Raw genomic sequence first — 26,177 nt, forward strand, 5'->3', positions numbered from 1 at the left:
GGTTTGGTTCCATTGCTCATTGTAGCGAATTCCCTGGGGTGACACCATCTTGCCCTGGCCCTGTTTTGTTCCTGCCTCGACACTCCTCAGCTTTCTCCCATCCCCATCCCCCAGTAGACATCTCCCCTTGTCAATGCTTTTTAGACTGTCTATGACCCTGACCATGGTCCAGACCTATTAACCAAAATCATTAGTGTTTGTGCCAGCTAAAACTTAAAACGAAAATAACTAAGAGGAAGTGTAAGCCATAAATAATTGTCACATGGTGTATGGAAAATGCCACTAAGCTCTGACCCCATCAAACACTGATGTAATTGTGGTTTTTGTCTTTAAAAATGTTATCCCTTAGAGCTTTGTCACCAATAAACTTTGAAGTGTGAATCTACTCTTGGTTACCTGTCAGTAAAAGGTTTCACTTATTTTTAATTGGCTTAATTAGTGTGGTTGTCAATAACTATCTCCTGACATCACTAGTTCTCTTTTCACTGTTGATGGTGTCTTGGTCTCTATCTAACATATGTATAGAAATATATATGGCAAGAAACTTATATACTTTATCAGTCACGTACATGATTAGAAGTTTATTATTTCCACTATACTTTCTGGTTACTGGAGTTTAATCTTTTAAAGTAATTCCCATTATCCCTCCAACCCCCTTTGATTAGAGGGCTACAGTGATGTTTTATGTCCACTGGAATCAATGTCGTGATAAGTCAGAGTCCGGTTGTTCTCTAAGGATCTAATTACTGCTTTCTTTTCAGTATACACCTACCCTGAAAAAGTCCAAGGTCCTTTCAGGGAAGAAAGCATGAATGTGTATGTTTGGTGCCATGGAGTGGGGTGGGGGGAGTCTTTTCTTGTAGTAGCCAACCTTCCTTCCATGTAAAGTGGCTCAAGTCTGGGAATCAGCTTTGATGATTTTGTAATTCAGTCCAGAGTTTCAGATATTTGACTTGAAATTTTTCTGTTTATGAAGATCAAGTGAGAGGAGTCAGTAGTCTCATCTGCTTTATTTGTGGCTATGGTCATGAATTAGCCATTTCACTATTGTGGGTCTGTATGAGTCACACTGTTCATTCTGTCACGTTGACCCTGCTGTTGATTATGATAACAGAGCTGTCATGGGCTCAATGGTCCTAACCCTTCAACATCTGCAAGTCCTGATTCCCAATATGGTGCTATTCAGAGACAGGGACCTTTGGGAAATTATTAGATTGTGGGGGTGCACCTTTCACCCACATAATTAGTGTCTTTCTAGGAAAAGCCCAGAGACGTAGCTGAAGATCAATTAGTTTTACACTTCAGCAGATCCACGCATCACCAAAAGCCCTGGGCTGGACCACTACTGCACTCTGGAACCTGGGACTCTGGCTTTGGTGAGTTAAATAGAACGGAACATTGTGCTATTACGTTTCTCTTTTATTTCATCATTTTAATTTTCCACAGTTATTTTCCATTCCCACGTCTCTCTTCCTTTTGTCCATTTTATTTATTCATTCTTTGATCATCTTGCACACCTCAAGTTCCTCTCCCAACTTCATCTTCTTTCTCTTCTTCCTCTTTTGTAATTCACCGACTCCAGTTCTCTCCCAACTTCATCTTCTTTCTCTTCTTCCTCTTTTGTAATTCACCGACTCCAGTTCTCTCCCAACTTCATCTTCTTTCTCTTCCTCCTCTTTTGTAATTCACTGACTCCAGTTAGAGCTGTCTGTCTGCATGTGGTTTTGGGCCGCCCACTGGTGTATGTTCCCAATTTCTAATTTTTAATGAAATGGGCGTACTTATATTCTTAACTTTTGCTGCCACCATGTGGTAATCTAGACACATACATGTCTAGAACTTTATTTAGCTATTATCTAATTATTATCTAAATGCTAATTATATATTTGTCTATTCATATTTGTTATATTTTCATGACAGAACTACATTTACTGTGCTAGATTTTTAACTACAATTTTGAAGTTTACACCTACATCTAACAAAAGCAAAATCCATTGTAAAACTGGGGTCCTTACTGTATATGTGGGGCGGGAGCAGGAGGTTTCAGCTACTTCTGAGTAGAACAGGAGCAAACATAGGGAACACACGGTAAAGAAAAAACAGCAGCACACAGACTATGAGATACACATCCAGCACATGTCACCTGTCTCTCATAATAGTATTTATGCTAGAAAACACTGCTAGTCTGCACCTAACCTAATTTAGATAATCTCCCATTCCTAAATCACTTCAAAATGAGATACACTCCACCTAGGGATCTATCCCATCTTCAGACACCAAACCCCCATGCTACTGCTGATGCCAAGAAACACTTGCTGACAGGAGCCTGATATGGCTGTTTCCTGAGAAGCTCTGCCAGCACCTGACCAACACATATGCAGATACTCACAGCCAAACATCTGACTGAGCCTGAGGACCCCAATGGAAGGACTGAAGGAGTTGAAGGGGCTTGCAACCCCATAGGAAGAATAATACCAACTAACTGGACCATCCAGAGCTCCCAAGGACTGAATCACCAATCAAAGTGTATACATGGAAGGAGCCAGGACTCCAGACACATATGCAGCCTAGGATGGCCATATCTGACATCAGTAGGATGGGAAAGAGGGAGGGAGGCCTGATGCCCCAGCATAGGGGAGGCTAGTGGAGTGAGGTGGGAGTGGGTGAATGGGTGGAGGGGTGCAAAGGGAAGGGGGAGTAGGGGGATGAGATTAAGTGGGAAAGGAGATATCATTTGAAATGGAAATGAACAAAATGATTAATAATTAAAAAAAAAGATACACATTGACTCTGGAAACACATTTTCCATCCTGATTCCTTACCTAAATGGAGTCCAAAAAACTTTTTGCACAAGAAGCTGAGCCTAATCTTCAGAAAAGTTCCACTGTTAAAATCTCTTAGGAGACTTATTGTACTGGCTGAAATAATTTTGGCTATCCCTAAAAGTTAAATAACAAATGTTCTAAAGAGGTTGAAGCTATTTATAACCAGTCTGACACAGTTTCCAGGAGACAGATCTGTTGTACCCTTCCCACCACAGTGCTGTTCTTCATTCGTTGCCCTCCAAAGCCATCCGTGATTACACTACGAGATAAAGACCCTCAGCCTCAACACATTTCTTCAGTCTCACGGTGACATGAATAAACGCTACTGTCTTGCTTCTGCTAGGACAGCCTTTTGTTTACTGGAGCATGCATCTGTCACAATCCGCTTAGAAAGGGGAAGTTTCATCTTGATCCATTGATTATCCCTGCCCCTTTAGGTTCTGTGCTGAGGGGGCAGAGAGGATACAGGACACGTAACCAAAAGCAAAGCTAAATCAAGTACTTACCTCATGGCCCCCACAGCAAAACAGTAAGCCAGTGAGGTGTAGCCAGGTCCCACTAGCCCTGTGGGGACACCATCCAGCTTTTCAAGTCCCCATCACCTCCAAAAAGGTCACATCAACAACTATAGCCTTCATAGCTGGATATTTGTGTTCAAGGTTTGACCCTCAGCCCACGACATGCTGCTTTGCCACAGGCTCCAGAGCAACAGAATAACTATCTGTTAGGGTCTGAATCTCAATAAGTTCCGGAGGCTTGTGTATATAAACACCTGGCCATCAGTTGATGGTTCCCCGCCTGCTCTGGTGGAGAAGCTCAGTGGCTAGGAATGTTTAGGTTCAAGGATGCAAAACTTGTGAATGGATTCCACATACTTCATAGGTCAAGAAGCAAACAGAACTTGGCTGGCCTAGAATTTTTAAGCTTCACCCCTACTTCCAGTTTTGAACCCATATTCCAAAGATTTTACACCCTTGCAGAACAGCACCAGCTTGGGACCAACTGATGACTCAAACAGCTGAGCCTGTCAGGAACATTTCCCATTCGATATCTATGCCCTCCTTTACATAACTGAATAGATTTATCACTGCAATCTTCAACATGGCACCCTGCCCATAAGTCAGTGTAGCCATTTTCCTGCCACCAAAAACCTTTTTTTTTCCTTTGTGATAAGTGATTTTACCTGGATGTATTATATCCCCTGCTTTCTTCCGTGTTAGAAAGTGAATCCATAGATTTGAAAATGGTCAAGTATTTTGCCATCTAATCAAAATCCCTGCCTTTTGATTTTTTGAGTCAACCTTGTCATGAACTCCAGACTCACTTGGCACTTGCAGAAGGAGCCTGGGACAGTCTTGAATTTGTGACTCTCCTGCCTCATCTTCCAGAAATGCTCTGAATCAAGCCAGAGTTACCATTTCTTGCTTAAAGCATAGTCTTGTTTTACTAATATATCCATGGTGATTTTTTTACGGAGGTAAGGTTGCCACAGTGTTAGTTCATGTCCAGAGCTCTGTTTTATTGAAGCAGTTGTAAAGTCTTCCCCATGCTCACAATGCATGCTCCTCTGTTCAGATGTCATTTCTGTTCATGCAAAATGTGGGGTATAGGGGAAAACACTAACTGAGCATGGAGTAAATTTGGATTAAGTGAAGAGATAATCACAGATAAAGACTTGCTAGAATTATGTATTTATTTACCAAGGTTGTTCCATATTTATAATTCAGGGACAAACACAAATCACCTTCTTGAAGGTTTTCTGGACTGGGGATTCCAGCAATGCCTTGTTCGCAGATTAGAGTTTCAAACATTTTGGTTGTCTGTGTATAAGAGGAGAAAACAGCACGTGATGAGCATAATGTCACTGCGTACAGGCAACAAGGTTCTCTGCTAGAACACAAACCAGCCATGGTAGGGAACGGGATGATTTAGATTTTCTACCATAAACTATTATATATGTTGGTAAGGAAGTTAGAGGAGAATCCCAGTGTTAGTAGACAATCCAAAGGTGCACATTTCTGCATTTTTGCTCAGTCAGAATTGTCTGACCTCATGTAACAAAAGTTCAGAGTAGTTTTGAAGGGAAGGAGGTCAGAGGAAGGCATGTGGGAGGAGTGCTAGGTGCTTACCTGAGCTGCAGGGGCTGCTGTATTCAGCAAAAGCCACTTCATCTGAAAGACATGGAGTTAGAACCTGAGAAGGGAGTTTTTGAGAGAGGAGTGTGTGGAGGGAGGGGTGTATGGAGGGAGGGGTGTGTGGAGGGAGGGGTGTGAGGAGGGAGGACAGTATGGAGAGAGGAGTGTGTGGAGGGTAGGTGATATGTTGGAACTGACCACTTTGCTCAATCAAGACCTGAATGATTGCTAAAAAGTCATCTCTCTGGGAATATCAGACAAACTAAAGAAGGGAATTTCTCCCTTTGAAGCCACTGGTTGACATTTTCATACTTTGCTGGCAAAATGGCTCAGTGGGGAAGGTGTTTGCTGCCAAGCCTGGTAACCTTAATGAGTTCCACCTTTAGGATCTGCATAGCAGAAGGAGAGAGCCCATTTCTGTCAAAGGCCAGCTGAGCTCCACAGGCACCTTGATGTGCCCGCCTCTCACAAAATAAACAAACAGAACACTGGGGTCATTTACCCTTTGGAGAAAACCAAACACTTCTCCAGTGTTTGAGCAGAGGACTAGCTGCGATCCTTGCAGACATAGATCCTTTCAGATTCCATTCTATGTTCCTGTTTTCCTTCACTATTTCTTGAGTTCTTCTAGTCTGAAACATTTAGTTTGTATCTCTTCCCTTAACAGAAAGCCCTCCATTTAATTCCCCAGCTCTGGCTGTGTGCTCTTTCTTTGGTCACCACTGAGCACACAGGCTCCAATTCCCTCTCACCTTCAATTCCCACTCTAATTATTTGTACATTTCTTCCTCTTCCTGTTACTACATTTCTAAGATTTGTGTGTCTTTCAACCTATAGACCCAACTTTGTAAAGTGTTTGTGCCCCTGGGTTACTTGGACATGTTTAGTCCAACATGGTTGCCTGGACAAACAGGAACAAATCATGAAATTTCAATAAACTGAAATTTTATAAATGGTTGTCTGGCCTACATAATATGTCAGGGTCTGAAAAACAATTGTCTTTACTAGTGGGTGTGATGGCGTATGTCTGTAATATTAGCATTTGGGAGGCTGAGTCAAGAGGACTGAGAATTTGGGTCAGCCTGGGTTACATAGTGAGAAAGTGTTAAAAAAAAAAAACCCAAAACAACAACCAAAACAAGAAGTTTCTTCAGGGTCATCTCGCTCACCTGTCTCATAGTAGTCATACACTTTCACAATGGCAGGCTGCAGGTTCTTTACTGGGATGTCTTGTTGAATGATGAAGGAGAAGGACAGTGTCTGATTGGTTACCTGGGAAAGAGAGAAAAATGATCCGGACTCACAGAAGGGGCCAGTGTTTTTCCTCAGCCTGACTGACTTATGTGTTGGGTAGCATTTGCTCTCACACTCACTGTGTTCCTTAACTGCCCGCCTACGTGGAGGCTGAGATAGGTTTTAGAGTGGGGGTGGGAGGAACTGAAGTACAGGTTCCTGGGATTATGTGAAGCTTTTCCAGTCTATTAAACCATCCCAAAAATCCATATTCCTCCTTAATGTATGATATTTGGCTTCATCCATTGTGAGAGTTAAACCTTTGGCTTGTTGACTTGGACGCTAAGTCCCAGGAAAGCTAGCAACAAGGAAAGAAGATTTAAAAATTTGTTTTATCACTACTACTGCTACTACTGGTGGTGGTGGTGGTGGTGGTGGTGTGTGTGTGTGTGTGTGTGTGTGTGTGTGTGTGTCTATGTGTGTGTGTGTGTGTGTGTCTGTGTGTGTCTGTGTGTGTGTGTGTCTTTAAGAACGGAGCCCAGAAGAGGGAATCAGATTCCCTGGAACTGGATTTAAAGGGAGTGTGAATTGGGTTGGCTTCAGGGAACTGAATTCTGATCTTCTGCAAGAGCAGTAAGTGCCCTTAACTGCTGAATCAGGTCTCCAGGCCAGACAGAAAGAACTCACAGCATCATCTAGTAAGAGGGAACATGCCTCTAACTCAATTAGAATTGATAAAGCCTTTAGAATTACTTCTCTTCTGCTATGTGCTTCCCACATAGATTCACAAGAAAGATTGCCCACCTGGGCATGTATAGGAAGGCGGGAAGGACCCTCACCTGACCCACATAGATCAAGGACTGCCATCTCGGCAGGTCTAGTGAGGCAGGAAAGAATCGTACCTGGTCCAAATATAACAGGACGTTGTTGGTGGTCACTTCTGTTCTGCTTACATGCTCTAATCTTTCAAGCTGAAAATGAGAGAAAACCCCGAGTTACTGAAAAAGCCTTGGGAGGGGGGGTGAGGAAGATAAATGAACTGTGGGGTGGCAGATGATAAACAGGCGATGTTACTGAATTCACTTAAATAGATGAGAAAAATCTTTTCCAATAAGAATGAAAATATATTTAGAAAATTGTGACTGCTACTCTACTAAAAGCCTGACTGAATATGAACTCACAGAGTAATAGGCTTTTTTGCCTTTTGTTTGAACATTAAAAATAGTCACCCATCTGGCAGTTCTTACCCCATATTGCCTGTGCTCTGTTAATGATCTAAACTTGTTAAATTTCATAGTTCTTAAAACATCTGAAACTACACCTGCAATTTTGCCATTTATCATTTTCCCATGAATCATTATTGACCAGGTTCATAACACTTTAAAAGTTATCGTTAGATAGCTTGTGGACTCAGTGAACTCAGATCTCTTTCTTATGTTTCTTGTGCTGGCTGCTATCACAGTCCATACCTACACCAGCATTTTAACAAACCCAAGTGTGTTAAATTAACGCTACCTGCTTTGACATGGGTTGACATAATCATGATGGTATTGGTAGGCTCCTAGTCTGAGGATACAGGGAACACAAACATCTCGTCTCTGCCTACCTTCTTCACTGTTGGTTTCAATGGGATGAAACCAGAGAGCATCTTCACATCAGCAATCACCATGTTGGAGGCTGGACGGCTCCCCGTGTAACTACAGACCAAAGAAGTGCACAGGAGGAGTCATTTTAATAGTTTGAATCCTGCCTTCTTTGAGTTCCAGCAGTAATTCCTGATATAGCCTGTGTGATATTTTCCATATCTTAAAATACATGACCTTTATCGTCAATATAAATAGTTCTGACAATAGACAGCAGAATAGTATCATGTGCAGAGTACATTAATGGCTGGATCCTCCAGGCATGCTGGTAAGTCAGCAGTCTGCTTAGTTAGTAAGAGACCTAGTTTAAAAAACAAGTATGTATGGAACCTGAGGGCTGACATTGTTGTTTGTTACATGCACACGCGCGTGCACGCACACACACACACACACACACACACACACACACACACACACACACACGAACATAAGGCTGATAAGGTCACACCATGGGAGTATTCTCTGTATATAAGATCCCTTTGGCTTCTACAGTTAGACCCCTTTACAGGTTATATTTCCTATGGAACCTCTGATGAATGTCAGAGGAACTGAATATCTCTTTTCTTATAGAAAATGGAATTTTAAAAGACCAGGAAGTCTATTCCTTGTTGGTGAAGAAGAATAATCCATGTCAAAGTCTCCTGGAAAAGAATGATGTATTATTTTATTATGATAGTGGACTAGAAAGGAACCCTAAAATCAGACTAATTAGAAATTATAAATTTACAATTCCTCATTGTTCACTTTGTTGAAGTCCAGTATTTTTAATCATTTATTTTTACAGGCAAAAAAAAATTTTAATGAAGAGACCCACTTTCGGTATCTTTGTACCCGATCCATGAAGAGTGTAAGGAAGACAGCCCTATAGCAGCTGAGAAGCAGAGACAGAGATAGATGCTCATACAGAGACAGAGACACATGCCTATCTCATACCTGATTTCTAGTGAGATTTGGAAGCTGTTCTGGCCTTTGGGGTTGTTACAAGTCAGGGGTACTGTCTGCACCTTTAGAGCAAACGCAGGCTGCTGCTTCTCCAAGGGCAGGTTGTATCTCAGCATGGTCTGATAAGTAATGAACAGAAATACTTCACCTCCATTGCACTGAGTCCTTGGATCAATCTTCCCCAATGTGAGCATAGTGTGTGCAAAGTCAGACTTTCCATTTTGGGGAAGGAGGCTCACAGCCGCATACCCACAACTTCCCAGCATCTTACCTGAGCATACACACATCCTTCTCCTGACACACTGACGGTGTAGTTCCCAGGAATGTCTGGTAATGAGACCTGCTGCAGTAACAGACGATTACTGTTGTCCACTTGGAACTTTTGGAAAAATGACCCTGAAGATTGGACGGTCACCGAAGGAGTTTTTTGGCTTTTGGAAAAAGTAGCTGCTCCGTATTTGGACAGAGCATCGAGGGCCACCACAGTGTCCTGGCAGGAATGAATGAAAATGTTCAGGATAGCATCCATTTGGAAGGCCTTGAGCTCTTCCCAAAGTTTGCTCTAGCTGTGACAAACTGTCTTGAAACTTCTGTCTCTAATTACTTGAGATCTAGACTTTATTTCAGGCTTTAATATAGAAACATTTGCGGGTCAAAAACTTCCACATGGCTTCCCTACTTAGAGTATCCTGCCATATGCAAATCCTTCCTAGTCAGAGGAAATAGGAATACAGATTAGATTTTCCTCCCAACATTCATTGTTTTTCTCCTTTGTCCCCAGCTCCTATGGTTACCCCCTCCATGTCCCCAAAAAATCACGTCCCTGCTCTCATCGATAAACTTGCTTCTGGACTTACTGTGCACTCAAGGCAGCATGGCCATGTGCCTGTCCTGGTTCAGCCTTATCACATAGAAAAACTACGATCTAGTGTTCTACTTCACTGCATTGCTCCTCAGTGGCATACTCTTGTCACATGTCCTCCATGCTCCAGAAAGGATCTCTCTCACACGATCCTTTCTTATCCTAAGAGAACTTCAGCTGCTAACCTGAGAACAGAGCCCAGCAAGAGAGCAGAAACTTGCAGCAAGGGCTTACGATCGCAACAGGGACTGTCTAGTGAAAGGAAAGAGGAAAAGAAATGAACTGCAGAGCAGGGTGGCTAGTATCACAGAAGTTTTCTTTTCAATACATTGTATTTATCCTTTAGAGGACCCTGCCATCTCACTATTAACTCTGCCATGGTTCCAGAATAACTGGAGCATGAATTATAGTCATTGTGGCAGATGTGTTTTGGAGGTGGAGATGTTATTACCTCAGGACAGCCCTGGTGGTTCCCAAGTATCAAGAGGTAGCAGAACCTCCTGCCAGCTTGGAGAGAAGCCGAGAGTGATCTATCCCACATAAGATTAGGAGAGCCTATCAGGAGAAGGGAAACAGCTGTACCTAAGGTCAGTAGGGCAGCAGACATGTCGGTTTGGTCTTGGGTCTCCGTATGCTGTTCTAGGGTGAAGGAGCTATGTCTAGGGAGAGGGAACTATGCCTTGGATTCTGGATAATCCAGGATTTTGGCCACTGTTTTATATTAACGATTGGATCTGGGTTAGGAAGTTCTCAGAAACATAGGCCTGTTTCATCAATCCTGGTATCAAGAGAACTCCTGTGACTGGGTACAAGAACTAGGGCAATTTATTATAGGATTCTATCATCCCACACTTCCTACAGACACAAAATATCCAAGAGTAACATTTCCTTCTTCTTCTCTTCTCTTCCCTTTTTTATGGTTCCTATGTCTCTAGCAAATCCCCTAACCCCATGTGGACTCTGAAGAAAAACCACCGACCTGTGTGGAGGAGAAGCCACCACGGGAATTCTGCTGCTTTGTGAGCCACTTGATGGTGCCCATTGACAAAGCCAGGTCCTTAGGGGATGGGGCTGACTGGGCAGTGAGGCGAGCTAAGATGACATAGGCATTCATCTCTACTTCAGCAGAGGAAGCTTGGGGTTTGTACAGAGAACGCGCTGATTTCATGGGTTTCTGAGGTCTTTCCCAGTGAATGGAGTTGTCTTAGGGAAAAAATAGAGAGATAATTAAAGGTCTGAGTACATTACAATATGTAGAAAGAAGGAACTGTAAAAGATTGTAGAAGGTTTTAGTTTTCACTCACAATACACCCAGGTTTACTAATTCGCAGTAAAAATCTGCAGTTGCTACAGATGGGTTGTGATTGAGAAAGACCATGGACATATATATTATGTTATTAACTAGATTACGACCTCAATGGTGCTTTAGCAGAGCTGTTGAGGAGACAATAGCAGACACAACTCTTTTATTCATTAACTCCCTCACACCCAACAAAAGGCCACTTGTTCAGCATTCAAACCAAATGACTTAGTAAAGTTTCCCAGTGGGTTCAGAGTTGCAATTGAAATAAAAGAATCTTGAAGCATCTTTCCTCTGTGTGTCCTTCATAGCAGAGAGAAAAGCTAAGCTTTAACTACGTTCACCATTGTAACATAGTTAGACCTGTGTGCATTCTACTGTGATATTACATTTGTTGGTTTTGGTCACCCTATCAGCAAATGCCAAACAGAAGACTTTTGTAGAGAAGGAAGACTCATTTCGAAATAGGGCAGTCAAGGAGAAACTTCAGTGTGCCATAGAGCTGGGACTAAAATGTAATGCTATTTCCACTCTCCATATGCTACCCTGTTTTCCTTCAGGGGGGCTGGATGGAGACAAACTCAAGAACACACATTCTTACCTTCCTTTATAGCTTCCTTATCAAGGGATTTCAGGATTTCGTTTCTCTTCTCCTGATTCCCCGCCAGAGCAAAAGCATAGGCCATCAGTGCCTTGGTGTACACGAAGCTGCCATTTCCTCCTTGCTCTATGTTCTCCCAAGATGACTCTAGGCAGCTCAGGGCTTTGGAGACAACAGGATGCTCCTGGCAGTACAAGGAAAAGTGAGCTACATGTGATTTTAAAAAAAAAGGTCCTAGCAGATCTGGGACAAATATGGAGGCTACAGTGTTTACAATTTTCAAATCAATCCACCCTCCTCTCCCCTTCCCTCCCATCCTCTCCCATTCTTTCTGCTCCCTCCCTTCCAACTCCCAGCTCTTTCTCTGTCCCTCCCTCCCTTTTCCCTCGTTCTTTCCCTCCTTCCCTCTCCCTCTCTTCCTTTGATCTTCCATTCCTTCCTTACTCACTCTTCCCTCTCTCTCTCTCCTCCCTCCCCTTTACTTCCTCCATTCCTCCTCCCCATTCTTTCCTGCTCTCTCTCTCCTTCCCTCTCTCTCCCTCGCTGTATTCCTCCCTCTCCTTCTCCTCCCTTTCTCTCCATTCCTTCCTTTCTCCTGCACTTCCCTTCCTTTCCTTCTTTCCTTCTTCCCTTCTTTCTTTCCCATCATCTTCCTGTCATTGATTGCCTGTCTATCTATCTCTCTGCTATCTTTTGGGAGCCATTCCTTTCCTTTAAGGAATGTTCTATTTAAGACACAGACAAATAGGGACAGTATCCTAGGCTGAGTTTTGGGGTTGATTTTTGGAACATCTCCAGGATTTCATTGAGCAAGTGGATGCTTATTAATGGAATCTGACGAATGCAAAGCATTGTAAAACAGAAGAAGAAGAAGAAGAAGAAGAAGAAGAAGAAGAAGAAGAAGAAGAAGAAGAAGAAGAAGAAGAAGAAGAAGAAGAAGAAGAAAGAAAGAAGAAAGAAGAGGAAGAGGAAGAGGAAGAGGAAGAAGAAGAAGAGGAAGAGGAAGAGGAAGAACAAGAACAAGAAGAACAAGAAGAACAAGAACAAGAAGAACAAGAAGAACAAGAACAAGAACAAGAAGAACAAGAAGAACAAGAAGAACAAGAACAAGAACAAGAACAAGAACAAGAACAAGAACAAGAACAAGAACAAGAACAAGAACAAGAACAAGAACAAGAACAAGAACAAGAACAAGAACAAGAAGGCGGCTGTACCTTGGCTTCAGAAAGGATAGGAAGCCACAGGCTTTACACATGGATGCTGGAAAGCAATGTGGTACTTACAGTGTCTGGGGGTAAACTTTCCAAAAGGGCCACAGTTATATAGGCAGAGAGGGTGATTTCATCATCAACTCCCCCCTGCAAATGACCAAGGAGTGAAGTCAGCAAAATATACAGCAAGCAAGATGTCTTCTCCTCTCATGGCCAATCCACATATTCAGTGGAAGTTCCCGTTCACATCCCCTTATGAAAAAGTACATCCCAACCTAGAGGCTTATTCCTCCCCATGATAAGTAGTAGGACTTAGCCTTGAGGAGTTATTAGGTCACCTGCTTATTAGCACTTCAGAAAAGATCACCTTCATGGCGTTGTTGAACAGTGATCCAGAGCTCCTGAAGCAGCCACTGTCCTTCTGCTGATGGGAGAGCCAGGTGAAGGCATCGGTGATGTGTGATTCGTCAATGAAGATGAAGGCTTGAGCTTGGGAAAAAGACTTGAGCACAAAGGCTGTGAGCCTGATGGTGGAGGGGGAGTGTGGAGATGAAGCCTTTGTTCTGAGGCAGCATCTCCACACATGTGTTTCCAGGGGCCAGGTTCACACTCATGAGAAATCAGTCTAAGAATCTCTGAGTAGAACAGCTGTACAGTTTCTCTGTCTATTCCAAGGTAGTCTAACATTTCTTAGTCGAACTGGATGGGCATGGTGGTTTCAGGTGCTTCCTGCTTTCCTTTCTCGTTGCTTCTATCTTGTGCCTTCTCGTGTTTATCTAACACACCTGCATGCTTATCCTAGGCTTCCCTTCACTCCTCATGATTTCCTTTTGTAGATAAGAAGAATGTCCTTTCCTAAATGTCAAAGCCGTACATTTTCTACCTCAAAAAATTAGGTCCCTCATCTGGTTTATCTCCAGGTTATGCCTGTCACTTTTTCGTTTCTCACCTGTTGGCTGATTGTCTGTGTGTTTTACCTCAATAACACAGACCTTTTTGTTTTGTTTTGTTTTGTTTTCAAGTGAGTAATGTTTAAAAAAAGATTTATTATTTTATGTGTGTATACTGTTGCTGTCTTCAGACACACCAGAAGAGGGCAACAGATCTCATTACAGATGCTTGTGAGCCGCCATGTGGATGCTGGGATTTGAACTCAGGACCTCTAGAAAAGTAGTCAGTGCTCTTAACTGCTAAGCCACCTCTCCAGCTGTGAATAATAAATTCTTATGTAATGAAAGGTCACATGAAGACTGGTAAGAGCTTTTCAAGTCTCAGTTATAAGCAACTTTGAATGTTCACTAAAATGTAGCCAGGTACATACTAATGAATGATCTTGGAGAGAAATGAAAAAGCCAGCTTACCAAAGCCATTAAAGCACATGGTGCAGAGTCAAAGGCTCAAAGGAATCTTAGTTCTTCAATTCATGATTTGCACTACCTCAAATATGTTCCTCTGAGGCCCAGGTATCCGCTAGATTTCAATGAAATTAGATGCATGTAGAGCTGTCGTGAGGAAAAAAGAGTTGAACAAGGCCAGGTACACAGTGGACTCCTCTTACCAAGTGTTTCCTTGACCCTTGCCATCGTGATCCCCAAAGGCACTGTAGGAGCCATCCTTGTGTTTGTAGTTCAGTTCCCTCTGATAACCTGGAAGAGAAGGCTTTGGGTGTTTTCTAAGGAAACGATTACAGCAAAGACTGGCAGGCTGTAAATCTGAAGTAAGAAAGACCCTCACATACCCTGGCTTATAGGACTGACTAAGAATACTGATCAGCTCTCCCCTCCAGTGCTAAGCCCATTTCTAGACATTTCTAGGGAGAATGTTTACAAGAATGAGGCAGAGTTTCTGAGACTTACTGACCAGCTCTGAGGTAGCCAAGGGCCTTGGACTTGATCTTCTCTGTCAGCTGTTGGGTTTCATTCAGATATTTCAGTACATAGATGCTCGGAGCAAAAAGGACCATGTTCTGCTCCCCACAGCCATAGGGCATTTGGATAAGATTTTGTGTGTTTTTTATGGCTGAACTCAAGATATCACCTGGAATTGAGAGGGTGGGACATCAGAATAGCCATTATCTTTAAGAATAAAATAAAGTCTTTAAAAGAAGCACTTCTCAGTGATGTGAAGGAGTTTTATGGGTGACATGTGTTGGATCCCAGAGGGTATTCAAGGGATAAAGTCAGAAGAAGGCTGTGAAAGAGATCAAGGGTAATAGTTTGGAAGCTACATTTAAAATCATGGTGGGGGCAGGGGAGTGGTAGTGAAGATTGATCCAAGTCCCCCAGGGATGGATTGACTCACCCATCACAGAGAAATGTGCTCTGGCTGAATCTTTCACTACTGTTGGTGGAAGCAGCAGAGACAATGTTTCTGATAGCTCAGCATCTTATAAGCAAAACAGATAGTTAGATGATCATCTCGGTTCTCTGCATATCTAAAGTGCCCAAAGATCAGTGGCTTCAGTACTGCACCTTAAGCTTTGATTTCTTTTCTCCCTCTTGAGGTTAAATATCACAAATTCACATTTCCTGGAACCACAGGCTTGTCAAACTCCACCCTCTTCCCCTGTATCACCCACCTCTTTGAAGCACAGCATCTGTCCAAAACAGAATGTCTAAGGCTCTGTGACCTGTGTCCCTCTACTTCTGTCAACACTCTAATTAGTTATTTTAATAAACACCCAAAAATGTGTCATTTATTGAATTTTGGTTTAGGAAAACCCTGCTTTTGTCTGTCTGTCTCTCTCTCTCTGTCTCTCTGTCTCTGTCTCTCTCTGACTTTCTCTCTCTCCTCGTGTGTGTGTGTGTGTGTGTGTGTGTGTGTGTGTGTGTGTGTGTGTGTGAACTTTGACATAAGTTTTGTTTTCTGGGAGTGGGGAACCACAGTCATGAAAATCCTCCATGACACAGGGCTGTAAGCCAGTCTTGAAGCTTTTTTTTTTAATATAAATAATAGATGTGACAGGTCCTGGCCCAGTGCCCACCATCTGTGCTGTATAAGGAAGCAAACTGAACCAGAGCAGAGCAAGCTAGGAAGTTGCATCCCTCCATAGCTTCTACTTCAGTTCCTGCTTCCAGATCCCTGACTGCCTTCACTTCATGATGGACAGTCATCATGTAAGCTGATCAACAGTCCAACTATGTTAGGTCCTAGTGTTGAGGACGGAATCCTACAACAAAGCAATGTGAAGAAGCATCCAACATGTCACAATCAGTGAGTGGATAAATCCTGAGCCAGCTTTTATTCTTCATTGTTCTCTGAGGTGCTTGGGAGGCTCTCTGTTCTCTCCCATGCAGCTGTCATGGACGGCTTCCTAAGGCAGGGATGATGGGTAGATTACATTGTAATCAGTAACTGTGAGGGGAAGCACAATTGACCAGTGGAAAGAATAGGGCTTTTCTTATCCTATCTTTAGATTTCTTTATTCTATTGACAAATGTGTTCTGAGTAGACACTACAAGCACTGGCTAACAGAGGTGCTGGCCTTAGAGCCATTATTCTAAGTGGACAGTACCTGACCTTATGTTTGTCCCTCATATGGGATAGTGAGCTTCCCCTTATGTGAAGCATTGCTATATTTCCTTTGCAATCATTGGCTTCCAGTGAGGAGCAGGGATAAAAGAACAAGGTATCAAAACATCTAGTAGAGAGCAATTTTATGCTAAGTACACACTGTGATTTATCATGGCTTATGTATTTCTTTCAGTCATATAAATCTTTCCTTTATTTGTGATCTAACAAAAAACAAATATGGTGTTTTCCAAGGTATTCTCTATATTTCCATCCCTCCCCCCTTTTTAAAGGAAAATTATAATTGTGACCTCTTCTTAGTCACTCCCTATCTATAAGTTTCTAAGTATTGAGATTGAAGAAGAGGCTTCTGTATTCTAAAAATAAAAAGAGCTACAGTGTAAACAATACTCTTAGGAACTGCATTGCATAAGTGATGATCTTAAGTTACAAGACTCAGTTTTGTTAGTTTTTCTTAGGGGTTATAAGGGGTTATAAGGTATGTAGTATCCTGATTTTCTTCTAGGAATATTGCAAGATCCCTAAGTAGGCAACTTAAGTTATTATTTCATTGTTGTTTTGAAAGGTTCTCACCTGATGCACAGAGCAGTGAGCTGAAAGTATGCTCTCTCTTGATTCCTTCAGGCTTGAACAAAAGATAAGAAATTCAGACATGAGAAATCACTGCGCATGCAAACACTAAGTGGGCAAACACAGAAATGCTGGAGACAATTTTTAGTTCTCTCTTTTTTTGTATTTTGAGAGAAAACTTTACTTGTGAGGCCATGAGGCTGGAATGGCTTCAGCATGTGAGAATTTTGTCATGCCAGGACAAAACAAAGATAATAAAGAAAAAAGTGGTGAAGCATAATCATTAGAAAGAGGTCCACCCTGGAACAACCATTCTGAAAATCAGTCTGGAGGTTCCTGAGAAAATTGGACATTGAACTACCTGAGGACCCAGCTATACCTCTCTTGGGCATATACCCAAAAGATGCCCCAACATATAACAAGGACACATGCTCCACTATGTTCATAGCAGCCCAATTCATAATAGCCAGAAGCTGGAAAGAACCCAAAAGCCCTTCAACAGAGAAATGGATACAGAAAATGTGGAACATCTACACAATGGAATACTATATAGCTATCAAAAACAATGACTTTATGAAATTCATAGGTAAATGGATGGAACCGGAAAATATCATCCTGATTGAGGTAACTCAATCACAGAAAAACACACATGGTATGCACTCATTCATAAGTGGATATTAGCTCAAATGCTCGAAATAACTAGATGCACAGAACACATGAAACTCAAGGAGGATGACTAAAATGTGGATGCCTCACTCCTTCTTTAAAAGGGGAACAAGAATACCCTTGGGAGAGGATAGGGAGGCAAAGTCTAGAACAGAAACTGAAGGAACGCCCATTCAGAGCCTGCTCCACATGTGGCCCATACATATACAGCCACCAAACTAGATAAGATGGATGAAGCAAAGAAGTGCAGGCTGACAAGACTCAGATGTAGATCTCTCCTGAGAAACACACTCAGAATACGGCAAATATATAGGCGAATGCAAGCAGCAAACAACTGAAACCCATTGAAGGAATCTTAGAAAGGTCTGAAAGAGCTTGAAGGGCTTGAGACCCCATGTGAACAACAATGCCAACAACCAGAGCTTCCATGGACTAAGCCACTACCCAAAAACTATACATGGACTGACCCTGGGCTCCAACTGCAGAAGTAGCAATGACTAGCCTAGTAAGGGCACCAGTGGAAGGGAAAGCCCTTGGTCCTGCCAAGACTGAACCCCCAATGAACTGGATTGTTGTTGGGAGGGATGGTAATGGGGGGAGGATGGGGAGGGGAACACACATATAAAAGGAGAGGGGAAGGAGTTAGGGGATGTTGGCCTGCAAACTGGGAAAGGGCATAACAATTAAAATGTGAATAAGAAATACCCAATTTGACTCAAGCAGCAGGTCCCCTGCAGTCCAGACACAGCCTGGATCCGAAGGGACCAGATCAAAAGATCCCTGCACACAAATCATGAGGGAAGGAGAGCTAAACCTTCAAAGGGGCAGACACACCTGGAAAGCCAGAAAAGATTACACTCTGCCCACATTTCTGACTACAGAGGAAAACACCTAATGACATCTAGGACCGTAGTGCATGGCAGTTCAGGCCCTCCTGGTTGCTGCCCTCACGAAGAGCTCAAAAGCAGCCCCCCAGGAGCCACTTCAGCCATGGGACCACAGGTAAGACCAACTTTTCTGCTCCAAGCAACCTAACTGGTCAACTCAGGACACAGGCCCACAGGAACAGCTGAAGACCAGTAGACAGGAAAGACTACACGCCCGAAAGCAGAACACTCTCTTCCCATAACTAGCTGAAAGAAAACAGGAAAACAGGTCTATACCACTCCTGACACACAGGCGTTTAGAACAGTCTAGCCACTGTCAGAAATAGCAGAACAAAGTAACACCAAAGAAAACCTGATGGTGAGAGGCAAGCACAGGAACCCAAGCAACAGAAACGAAGACTACATGGCATCATCGGAGACCAATTATCCCACCAAAACAAACGCTCAATATTCAAACACAACAGAAAAGCAAGATCTAGATTTAAAATCACATTTGATCATGATGATGGAGGAGTTCAAGAAAGACATAAAGAACTCCCCTACAGAAATGTAGGAAAACATGAATAAACAAGTAAAAGTCTATAGAGGGGAATCACAAAAATCCCTGAAAGAATTCCAGAAAAACAGAATCAAAGAGATGAAGGAATAAAAAATGGAAATAGAAGCAATAAAGAAAGCACAAAGGGAAATAACCCTGGATATAGAAAACCAAAGGAAGAGGCAAGGAGCCATAGATACAAGCTTCACCAACAGAATACAAGAGATAGAAGAGAGAATCTCAGGAGCAGAAGATTCCATAGAAAACACAGACACAACTGTCAAAGATAATGTAAAACGGAAAAAGCTACTGGTGCAAAACATACAGGAAATCCAGGACACAGTGAGCGGATCAAACATAAGGATAATAGGTATAGAAGAGAGTAAAGACTCCCAGCTCAAAGGACCAGTAAATATCTTCAACAAAATCATAGAAGAAAACTTCCCTAACATAAAGGAAGAGATACCCATAGACATACAAGAAGCCTACAGAACTCCAAATAGATTGGACCAGAAAAAGAAACTCCTCCCATCACATAATAGTCAAAACACCAAACGCACAAAACAAAGAAAGAATATTAAAAGCAGTAAGGGGAAAAGATCAAGTAACATAAAAAGGCAGAGCTAACAGAATTACACCAGACTTCTCACCAGAGACAATGAAAGCCAGAAGATCCTGGACAGATGTCATACAGACCCTAAGAGAACACAAATGCCAGCCCAGGTTACTGTATCCTGCAAAACTCTCAATTAACATAGATGAAGAAACCAAGATATTCCATGACAAAACCAAATTTACACAATATCTTTCTACAAATCCAGCGGTACAAAGGATAATAAATGGTAAACCCCAACATAAGGAGGAAGCTACACGCTAGAAAAAGCAAGAAACTAATCATCTTGGCAACAAAACAAAGAGAAGAAAAGCACACAAAAATAATCTCACATCCAAATATGAATGTAACAGAAAGCAACAATCACTATTCCTTAATGTCTCTCAACATCAATGGACTCAATTCCCCAATAAAAAGACAGATTAACAAACTGGATACGAAATGAGGACCCTGCATGCTGCTGCCTACAGGAAATACACCTCAGAGACAAGGACAAACACTACCTCAGAGTGAAAGGCTATAAAACAACTTCCCAAGCAAATGGTGTGAAGAAGCAAGCTGAAGTAGCCATTCTAATATCGAATAAAATCTATTTTCAACCAAAAGTCATCAAAAAAGATGAGGAAGGACACTTCATATTCATCAAAGGAAAAATCCACCAAGATGAACTCTCAATCCTAAATATCTATGCTCCAAATACAAAAGAAACTACATACATAAAAGAAACCTTATTGAAATTGAAAGCACACATTGCACATCACAAAATAGTAGTAGGAGATTTCAACACCCCACTCTCATCAATGGACAGATCATGGAAACACAAATTAAACACAGACATAGACAGACTAAGAGAAGTCATGAACCAAATGGACTTTACAAATATTTATAGAACATTCTATCCTAAAACAAAAGAATAGAAATTCTTCTCACAACCTCATGATACATTCTCAAAAACTGACCACATAATTGGTCATAAACAGGCCTCAACAGATACAGAAAGATAGAAATAATCCGAAGCATCCTATCAGACCAACATGGGCTAAACCTGGTCTTCAATAACAAAAAGGGCAGAACGCCCAGATATATGTAGAAGTTGAACAATGCTCTACTCAATGATAACCTGGACAAGGAAGAAATAAAGAAAGAAATTAAAGACTTCTTAGAATTTAATGAAAATGAAGGTACAACATACCCAAACTTACGGGACACAATGAAAGCTGTGCTAAGAGGAAAACTCATAGTGCTGAGTGCCTGCAGAAAAAAACAGGAGAGAGCATATGTCACTAGCTTGACAGCACACCTAAAAGCTCTAGAACAAAAAGAAGCAAATACACCCAGGAGGAGTAGAAGGCAGGAAATAATCAAACTCAGAGCTGAAATCAACCAAGTAGAAACAAAAAGGACCATAGAAAGAATCAACAGAACCAAAAGTTGGTTCTTTGAGAAAATCAACAAGATAGATAAACCCTTAGCCAGACTAACGAGAGGACACAGAGAGTGTATCCAAATTAACAAAATCTGAAGTGAAAAGGGAGACATAACTACAGAAACAGAGGAAATTCAAAAAATCATCAGATCTTACTATAAAAGCCTATATTCAACAAAACTTGAAAACCTGCAGGAAATGGACAATTTCCTAGACAGATACCAGGTACCGAAGTTAAATCAGGAACAGATAAACCAGTTAAACAACCCCATAACTCCTAAGGAAATAGAAGCAGTCGTTAAAGGTCTCCCAACCAAAAAAAGCCCAGGTCCAGATGGGTTTAGTGCAGAATTCTATCAGACCTTCATAGAAGACCTCGTACCAATATTATCCAAACTATTCCACAAAATTGAAACAGATGGAGCACTACTGAATTCCTCCTATGAAGCCAAAATTACTTTTCTACCTAAACAACACAAAGACGCAACAAAGAAAGAGTACTTCTGACCAATTCCCCTTATGATTATCAACGCAAAAATACTCAATAAAATTCTGGCAAACCGAATCCAAGAGCACATCAAAACAATCATCCACCATGATCAAGTAGGCTTCATCCCAGGCATGCAGGGATGATTTAATATACGGAAAACCATCAACATAATCCATTATATAAACAAACAGAAAGATAAAAACCACATGATCATTTCATTAGATGCTGAGAAAGCATTTGACAAAATTCAACACCCCTTCATGATAAAAGTCCTGGAAAGAACAGGAATTCAAGGCCCATGTGTAAACGTACTAAAAGCCATGTAAAGCAAACCAGTAGCTAACATTAAACTAAATGGAGAGAAACTTGAAGCAATCCCACTAAAATCAGGGACTACTAGACAAGGCTGCCCACTCTCTCCCTACTTATTCAATATACTTCCTGAAGTTCTAGCCAGAACAACCAGAAAACAAAAAGGTGATCAAAGGGATACAGATTGGAAAAGAAGAAGTCAAAATATCACTATTTGCAGATGATATGATAGTATATTTAAGTGATCCCAAAAGTTCCACCAGAGAACTAATAAAGCTGATAAACACCTTCAGCAAAGTGGCTGGGTATAAAATTAACTCAAATAAATCAGTAGCCTTCCTCTACACAAAAGAGAAACAAGCTAAGAAAGAAATTAGGATACGATACCTTTCATAATAATCCCAAATAATATAAAATATCTCGGTGTGACTTTAACCAAGCAAGTGAAAGATCTGTATGATAAGAACTTCAAGCCTCTGAAGAAAGAAATTGAAGATCTCAGAAGATGGAAAGATCTCCCATGCTCATGGATTGGCAGGATTAATATAGTAAAAATTGCCATTTTACCAAAAGCAATCTACAGATTCAATGCAATCCCCATCAAAATACCAATCCAATTCTTCAGAGAGTTAGACAGAACAATTTTCAAATTCATCTGGAATAACAAAAAACCCAGGATAGCTAAAACTATCCTCACCAATAAAAGGACTTTCGGGGGAATCACTATCCCTGAACTCAAGCAGTATTACAGAGCAATAGTGATAAAAAAAACTGCATGGTATTGGTACAGAGACAGACAGATAGAACAGTGGAATAGAATTGAAAACCCAGAAATGAACCCACACATCTATGGTCACTTGATTTTTGACAAAGGAGGAAAACCATCCAATGGAAAAAAAATAGCATTTTCAGCAAATGGTGCTGGTTTAACTGAGGTCAGCATGTAGAAGAATGCAGATCGATCCATGCTCATCAACCTGTACAAAGCTTAAGTCCAAGTGGATCAAGGACCTCCACATCAAACCAGATACACTCAAACTAATAGAAGAAAAAGTGGGGAAGAGTCTCGAACACATAGGCACTGGAGAAAATTTCCTGAACAAAACAACAATGGCTTATACTCTAAGAACAAGAGTCGACAAATGGGATCTCATAAAACTGCAATGCTGCTGTAAGGCAAAGGACACTGTGGTTAGGACAAAACGGCAAGCAACAGATTGGGAAAACATCTTTACTAATCCTACAACTGATAAAGGGCTTATATCCAAAATATACAAAGAACTCAAGAAGTTAGACTGCAGGGAGACAAATAACCCTGTTAAAAATTGGAGTTCAGAGCTAAACAAAGAATTCACAACTGAGGAATGACAAATGGCTGAGAAACACCTAAAGAAATGTTCAACATCTTTAGTCATAAGGGAAATGCATATCAAAACAACTCTGAGATTTCACCTCACACCACTGAGAATGGCTAAGATCAAACTCAGGTGACAGCAGATACTGGCGAGGATAGGGAGAAAGAGGAACACTCCTCCATTGTTGATGGGATTGCAAACTGGTACGACCATTCTGGGAATCAGTCTGGAGGTTCCTCAGAAAATTGGACATTGAACAACCTGAGGACCCAGCTATAACACTCTTGGGCATATATCCAAAAGATTCCCCAACATATAAAAAAAAACACGTGCTCCACTATGTTCATAGCAGCCTTATTTATAATAGCCAAAAGCTGGAAAGAACCCACATGCCCTTCAACAGAGGAATGGATACAGAAAGTGTGGTACATCTACACAATGGAATATTACTCAGCTATCAAAAACAATGACTTTATGAGATTCATAGGCAAATGGTTGGAACTGGAAAATATCATCCTGAGTGAGGTAACCTGATCACAGAAAAACACACAGGGTATGCACTCATTGATAAGTGGCTATTAGCCCAAATGCTTGAATTACCCTAGATGCACAGAACACATGAAACTCAAGAAGGATAACCAAAGTGCGAATGCTTCACTCCTTCTTTAAAAGGGGAACAAGGATACCCTTGGCAGGGAATAGGGAGGCAAAGTTTAGAACAGGGGCAGAAGGAACACCCATTCAGAGCCTGCTCCACATGTGGCCCATACATATACAGCCACCAAACTAGATAAGATGGATGAAGCAAAGAAGTGCAGGCCACCAGGAATGGGATGTAGATCTCTCCTGAGAAACACTCTCAGAATACAGCAAATACATAGGCAAATGCCAGCAGCAGTCCACTGAACTGAGAACAGGACCCCCGTTGAAAGAATCAGAAAAAGGACTGGAAGAGCTTGAAGGGGCTCGAGACCCCATATGAACAACTATGCCAAGCAACTAGAGCTTCCAGGGACTAAGCCACTACCCAAAGCCTATACATGGACTGACCCTGGGCTCCAACCTCATAGGTAGCAACGAATAGCCTAGTAAGAGCACTAGTGGAAGGGGAAGCCCTTGGTCCTGCCAAGACTGAACCCCCAGTGAATGTGATTGTGGGGGAAGGGCGGTAATGGGGGGAGGATGGGGAGGGGAACACCCATAGAGAAGGGGAGGGGGAGGGTAAGGGGGATGTTGGCCCAGAAACCGGGAAGGGGAATAACAATCGAAATGTAAATAAGAAAAAAAAAGAAATACTCAAGTTAATAAAGATGAAAAATAAAGAAATCTAACTACAAAGAACAAATAGGGTAAATGTTTTGTAGACCAACTCATAGTATAATCAGAATTCAAAAGAGGTAAGAATATATAGCTAGAGTATTACATAAAATATTTTCTGCAAATCACTTTTCTGTACAGAATCATGGAAAAACATTTTTAAAATTATTTATAAATTTCAATGTACTAGATGTATGACTAATACCTACAGAAGCCAGAGGAAGGTGGCAAGATCCCTGGTATCAGAATGAATGAAGATTGTTGCAAACCATGTATGTTCTGTGTATGAAAATATCCAGTGTAATCAAACAGCAAACTATCTTTCTTGCCACCATGGGGACACATTTAATATCTAATGTATTCTGGATCTATGACACACTCTTATGTCAATCTAGAACATAAGGAATCACACTCCTGACTCTACTCAATGCCCTGTATTAGAATAAATGAAGATTGTTGTAAAAAAAATACCCAGTTTGATAAAAATGGATATATATATATATATATAGATATATATATATAGATATATATAGATATATATAAAATCAAACACAGACAAAAAAAAGGAAGAAGTCTAGCTTTAAGAAGATAAACCGGGTTGGGGATTTAGCTCAGCGGTAGAGCGCTTGCCTAGCAAGCACAAGGCCCTGGGTTCAGTCCCCAGCTCCGGAAAAAAAAAAAAAGAAGAAGATAAACCAGCTTAGATCATCTTCCCTTCCCCTTCCGCCCATACTTCAATTAAAAGACTATGAAGGGAAAAGAAGACAGAACACATATGGATTTAAAAGCATGGGCTTGACCGCCGGACCCTGAAGGAAACAGACCGGATAAACAGTTCTCTGCACCCAAATCCCGTGGGAGGGAGAGCTAAACCTTCAGAGAGGCGGACAAGCCTGGGAAACCAGAAGAGACTGCTCCCTGCACACACATCTCGGACGCCAGAGGAAAAAGCCAAAGACCATCTGGAACCCTGGTGCACTGAAGCTCCCGGAAGGGGCGGCACAGGTCTTCCTGGTTGCTGCCGCTGCAGAGAGCCCCTGGGCAGCACCCCACGAGCGAACCTGAGCCTCGGGACCACAGGTAAGACCAAATTTTCTGCTGCAAGAAAGCTGCCTGGTGAGCTTGGGACACACGGAAGCAGAATTTCTCTAGGACCGGGCACGTTCTGTGTTTACCGGAAGTCCCACACCCGCGGATCCCGGCCCGCAGCAGCTCTCTGCTCCCAGACCCGGTGAGAGAGAGACCCAACCGCCTGGTCAGGTGGGCACTCCTGAGGCTGCAGAGCGGAAGAGACCACCAACACTGCTCACCCCTGCCCACATCCCTGGCCCAAGAGGAAACTGTATAAGGCCTCTGGGCTCCCGTGGGGGAGCGGCAGGACCCCTGCCAGAGACACCGCCTGACCCTGAAGGAAACAGACCGGATAAACAGTTCTCTGCACCCAAATCCCGTGGGAGGGAGAGCTAAACCTTCAGAGAGGCAGACAAGCCTGGGAAACCAGAAGAGACTGCTCCCTGCACACAAATCTCGGACGCCAGAGGAAAAAGCCAAAGACCATCTGGAACCCTGGTGCACTGAAGCTCCCGGAAGGGGCGACACAGGTCTTCCTGGTTGCTGCCGCTGCAGAGAGCCCCTGGGCAGCACCCCACGAGCGAACCTGAGCCTCGGGACCACAGGTAAGACCAAATTTTCTGCTGCAAGAAAGCTGCCTGGTGAACTC

General features: G+C 42.1%; 1 protein-coding gene across 8 annotated transcripts in view; it reads right to left on the reverse strand.

The window, feature by feature from the left end:
* Positions 1–4,500: 4,500 nt before the first annotated feature.
* Cpamd8 (C3 and PZP-like, alpha-2-macroglobulin domain containing 8) overlaps positions 4,501–26,177 on the reverse strand; it is an 80,283-nt gene continuing 58,606 nt past the window's right edge. For 3 of the 8 annotated variants that reach the window (XM_063285903.1, XM_063285902.1, XM_039107442.2), the window contains 15 exons: positions 16,857–16,908; positions 15,054–15,137; positions 14,613–14,789; positions 14,311–14,398; positions 13,120–13,276; positions 12,825–12,899; positions 11,542–11,725; positions 10,620–10,843; positions 9,050–9,268; positions 8,770–8,897; positions 7,800–7,890; positions 7,096–7,164; positions 6,130–6,232; positions 4,955–4,996; positions 4,501–4,645 (listed from right to left, as the gene is read on the reverse strand). In XM_063285903.1, coding sequence (XP_063141973.1) covers positions 4,629–4,645; positions 4,955–4,996; positions 6,130–6,232; positions 7,096–7,164; positions 7,800–7,890; positions 8,770–8,897; positions 9,050–9,268; positions 10,620–10,843; positions 11,542–11,725; positions 12,825–12,899; positions 13,120–13,276; positions 14,311–14,398; positions 14,613–14,789; positions 15,054–15,137; positions 16,857–16,908 — 1,710 coding nt within the window. In that variant the 3' untranslated portion in view covers positions 4,501–4,628. Of the gene's footprint in view, positions 4,646–4,901; positions 4,997–6,129; positions 6,233–7,095; positions 7,165–7,799; positions 7,891–8,769; positions 8,898–9,049; positions 9,269–10,619; positions 10,844–11,541; positions 11,726–12,824; positions 12,900–13,119; positions 13,277–14,310; positions 14,399–14,612; positions 14,790–15,053; positions 15,138–16,856; positions 16,909–20,749; positions 20,809–26,177 lie in introns of those variants that run through there. The other 5 variants (XM_039107440.2, XM_039107444.2, XM_039107443.2 and 2 more) reach the window with 3 other exon arrangements.

This window comes from Rattus norvegicus, chromosome 4 (assembly GCF_036323735.1).
Source record: "Rattus norvegicus strain BN/NHsdMcwi chromosome 4, GRCr8, whole genome shotgun sequence".
Lineage (NCBI taxonomy): Eukaryota > Metazoa > Chordata > Mammalia > Rodentia > Muridae > Rattus > Rattus norvegicus.